The sequence below is a fragment of the Seriola lalandi genome, unplaced genomic scaffold (genome assembly GCF_002814215.2).
Source record: "Seriola lalandi dorsalis isolate HSWRI2012SDOR001 ecotype SW California unplaced genomic scaffold, Sedor1 jcf7180002052042, whole genome shotgun sequence".
Classification (NCBI taxonomy): domain Eukaryota; kingdom Metazoa; phylum Chordata; class Actinopteri; order Carangiformes; family Carangidae; genus Seriola; species Seriola lalandi.
The window spans coordinates 255,901-260,069 of NW_019522595.1; the positions used below are offsets into that span (position 1 = coordinate 255,901).

The 4,169-nt window shown below is 39.2% G+C and overlaps 2 protein-coding genes across 4 annotated transcripts in view; one reads left to right on the forward strand and one right to left on the reverse strand.

Annotated features, from left to right (window-relative positions):
* wars1 (tryptophanyl-tRNA synthetase 1) overlaps positions 1-1,036 on the reverse strand; it is a 4,257-nt gene extending 3,221 nt beyond the window's left edge. Inside the window, exons 1-3 of the mRNA XM_023399517.2 lie at positions 906-1,036; positions 457-580; positions 4-88 (exon numbers count right to left, since the gene is read on the reverse strand). Of these exons, the coding sequence (XP_023255285.2) occupies positions 4-88; positions 457-580; positions 906-1,000 (304 nt within the window). The 5' untranslated portion in view covers positions 1,001-1,036. The remainder of the gene's footprint in view (positions 1-3; positions 89-456; positions 581-905) is intronic.
* A 196-nt stretch (positions 1,037-1,232) lies between these two features.
* wdr25 (WD repeat domain 25) overlaps positions 1,233-4,169 on the forward strand; it is a 17,286-nt gene continuing 14,349 nt past the window's right edge. The window contains exons 1-2 of one of the 3 annotated variants that reach the window (XM_087172103.1): positions 1,233-1,981; positions 2,095-2,831. In XM_087172103.1, the coding sequence (XP_087028229.1) occupies positions 2,103-2,831 (729 nt within the window). In that variant the 5' untranslated portion in view covers positions 1,233-1,981; positions 2,095-2,102. The other 2 variants (XM_023399544.2, XM_023399545.2) reach the window with 2 other exon arrangements.

Genomic DNA, 4,169 nt, shown 5'->3' on the forward strand with positions numbered 1-4,169 from the left:
GACTTCCTGCTTTGTAGTCCTGACCTGTCATCTGTTTGTAGTCCACTTTCAACTTCAGCAGCAACTGGACAGCAGCATCAATTTCAGCCTGTAAAACCCAATCACTGCTGTCAGAAAAATCACACCAATAAAAGCAGCCAAATCCCACCAGAATCAGATAAAAAGTTGATATTTTAAAGCATCAGTTTATCCAAATTACGTAAAGGCTTCCAGATAGTTTCGGTTTAAGTTGAAATATCTGTCTCTTAAGATTTCTGCTTCCCGCTATTACAGTGAAGATGAATGGACATTTAATCTGTGGAGTAGTGGCAGAAAATATTAAATGACATTTATCTGAAAACCACAAACTGCCAACAAGTAGGAAGTGAGAATACGTCATGTTTTTTTTGTAACTTTGTTTAACCAAACCCATCGAATAAAAATACTGTTATTGCAAGGTAGTTTACAAGCACTTACTTTCTCAGCTTTAGCCGTGTTCAAGACTCTGACTTTATCTCCTTGAGCGTTCAGTTTTTCATACAGCTCCATAGGACTATTCGCTCCTTCGCCGTCACCCTGACAGTCTGTCATCTTCTTCACACTGCCCAAGAGATGGGATAAAACTAATTTGTTACCAAACACATGACATAGGTAAATATGACATGTTCTGAAGAGCATCTGGATCAAAGTTAACACTGTTAGTGATACTGTACTGTATCATCTTCCACAGCAGTCTGAGAAGACTCCCATATGTGAACACACAACAGATAACTTAGGTAGCTTTTCAACAGGTAAGCGTCCGATATTACTGATTATATAGATTTATCTTACCCTCATAGATGTCATATATGATACAGTTACTGAAATTACAATAAATGATGGAGTAGCGACAATATAAGACTAAATATAATTACTAGCCGGCATACCGTATGATACTCTGCACAGAAGACTGACAGCTTGCATCAGCTTGAGGTAGGATTCGGATCAAATTCTTCCCCCCGAAACATGGCTTGCTCAACATTTCCGCTATGGATTCGATGGAGCAAATGAATGAATGCGAAAAAAAAATGTTACTTTGGGGGCTGCATTATATAGTTTTAAAAAAAATAAGGCTTGTATTTTGTCAGATTCATTGGACATGAATCAAAAAAGCTTAATATAATATAAGTAACCTTAATACGGCATATGTTGGAGGGGACGCACAACCATTAGTACCTACCGGCTGCTTTCAAAATAAAAGTTTTACCTGTAGAATGACTCACGACATGAGTTGGAAAATCGAAACGATCCTTTTATTTTGAAACGTTGCGTTTACTCAAATGGTTTTGCGGGATGTTGTTACCATGTGTTTGACTGTTAACTCTCAGAAGTCGGATATATTGATGCATTTACAGGATTGCAGGTATAAAATGTTACACGCAGATTTACTGGATAGTTTTTCATTCTTTGTAGGTTATATTAGGCTTTTAGCCAGAAGTGCAATTGATTGACGTTAGCTAAATTGCTATATAGGCGCTACTTAACACACAAACCTAACGCGTAATTTAGCTTTAAACTTTAGGATATACGTTAACGTTTGTAGTGACAGCGTCCAGTCTTTACGTTTATAAGTTAAGTAACAGTAAGAAACAGTGTGTTTGCTCTGTCTGAAGGTAGTAAATTGAGCTAGCTGGCAGTTTGCTCTCTTTCTGTTTTGGCTTTGTGTTGACTAGATAACAAGCCTTAACAGGACGACTAGTCACGTAGCATTAGCGTTTCATGCCCAACTCGAAATTCTGGGCTCTACCGAAAATGATCGTCCTGCCCTGTCCTATTTTATTAAGATGAGCCCATTGTGGAGTTTCCCTCTTTATATTTATCTCCCCAGCTGATTGGCTGGTGCGTGGAGGTGGCTGCTAGACATTTCACCTGACTAGTGACAATAAATTTCCATTTGTAAATCTGTGGTTAAACTGCCAAGTCACGTTATTTTAATGTCAACAAATCTACCTAAAAGTGACAAGTGAGTATGCTATTTTTAGGTGCAGAAGTCCAAGCATCCACTAGATGTCACCCGTAGGTATGTTATGGAATAACTATACTTAGAGCTCACCTGTTGTCCCTTTATTTTTTAAGAGTGTCCTATGAAGATGTCTTCATTAGTGGCCTATGAGGATTCAGAGTCAGAGGATGAATTTCTGGATCAAACGAAGGAGGGAACATCAGCTTCTGTCCAAACTGGATCTTATGAACAAAACCAAGAAGTTGTGGTGTGTAATAACTCAGATGTACCAGCCAAGCCTCGAAGTTTTACCCATGACCATGAGGGGACGGTGTTGGAATGCCATGGGAATATCTCAGAAAGTACCATTTCCTCAATACAACCCCGTTCACAGCCACAGAACTTTTTTGACGCGAGCAGGATAGCACAACATAAGCATTTCAGAGATACTACAGCTCCTCCAAGTTTACCTGCAACTCGGGGGAAGATGTCACCACAGCACATTCTTCCTCACGTGCCACAAAGCTTTGGTGATGGGATGAACTCAGCAAAAAGACAGTACACTGTCCCATCATGTGTCAGACCATACATTCCCAAGAGACAGAAACTTGCCACTTCAGTGGAGACAGTGGACCCAAAGTATCCAGCAGACCAAGTCACAGGGAATAAGACCAGGGAAAGCCAAATTCTCTCAGATGTGTCAGCGATAGTGAAGCCGTATCTTGCTCTCAAGCCAGACACAGCAGGGATACCAAGGAGGCTTCTGATGAGCCTGGGAGGCCACCAGGGCCCAGTCAACACAGTGCAATGGTGTCCTGTGCCTCATCTCAGTCACCTGCTGCTGTCTGCCTCCATGGACAAGACTTTCAAGGTAATAACAGCTTCAATAAGGCTAGCACTGTCCTCAGAAAAGATGCACATTAATACTTAGGAGCCTAGGAGGCTATGAAATAGTAATGACAGGATTCAGTGTTTCTGTAGTGCAATTTATCCAATCATATATGCTCACTTAGTTCTGATTCAATTCGAACTGGTTTATGAAATTCAAGTTTTAGTTATTAGTTTTAGTTTAATGTAATAAAATTTGTCATCCTTTCTCAGGTTGTCTGCTACATATACCTGGTGGTCTGGAGCACAAAAATCCATTTATCAGTATAGTTTCAGGCAGGTGCCAAGTGCATCAATGAGGTCTAAGAGGATAATGACTTTACCTGACATTCAGTGTAATTGGCATGGTGTTAGAGACAGGGAGATAATATCTGCCCTGCCGCTTCGATTTATAGATGCACCATAAACCACTTTCTTTGGAATCATATCTGTCACTGTCAGTTGAATGTATGTCAGGACCCATGGGACTTCCTATTTCTCTCCTTCTCCCTCCCTGTCTCTTTCTCTCTCTCTGATTCCCCTCCCCCCCTTTTTCTACATTTTACAGCAGGAAACAATCCCTCATTTCCCTACTGTAAAGGTCAAGCAATGCAGGTGTCTGCCAGTGACTAAATATTTCTATCCCAGTACGAAATCACCTACCTCACCAATATCCTAAGAGGACTCTGAATAATTAATAATTTAAATATGCATGAGATCATTTGCATAAGCATACAAGTGCAACAGTATGGCAGCCACCTCTTCTGGGTCCTGGAAAGGGCTGTTTGGAGCAGATGGTGGAGACTAGCAAAGAAGAGCAAGAAAGGACTTAGTTATTTAATTACTTTTAAAATTTAAGATTAATTCAAAGTTTTATTTGTCACATGCCAAGTACAATAAGAAAAGCAGTGAATTGATAAAAAAAAAAAAAAAGGATATTGTGAATAATAACGCATATGGCGGGGAATATCACAATCTTTGTTATTATTGAATATTGCCCCAATAAACGTAATAACTACATGTTAGCCACAGAAAACATTTGCATAACATAACACCTCAAACTCGGTTCTGGCCAACAGTTTATGCACTGTTGTAAATCATGCAAAATACAGCACATTAAAGTGCAGGTAACCATAGCAACGGTGCTTTGGCTTCTAACTGTGTTAACCAGTTAACTCTCACTAATAAAATCTAAGAGGGGATTTTACTAAGTATAAACTTGAAACATGAAGGCCTGTAACTAGCAATTATTATTATTATTGATTATTTGTAGATTCATTGAATAATTGTTTGGTTTATTAAATGGCAGAAAATAACAGCTGTATAGATAGATAGATAGATA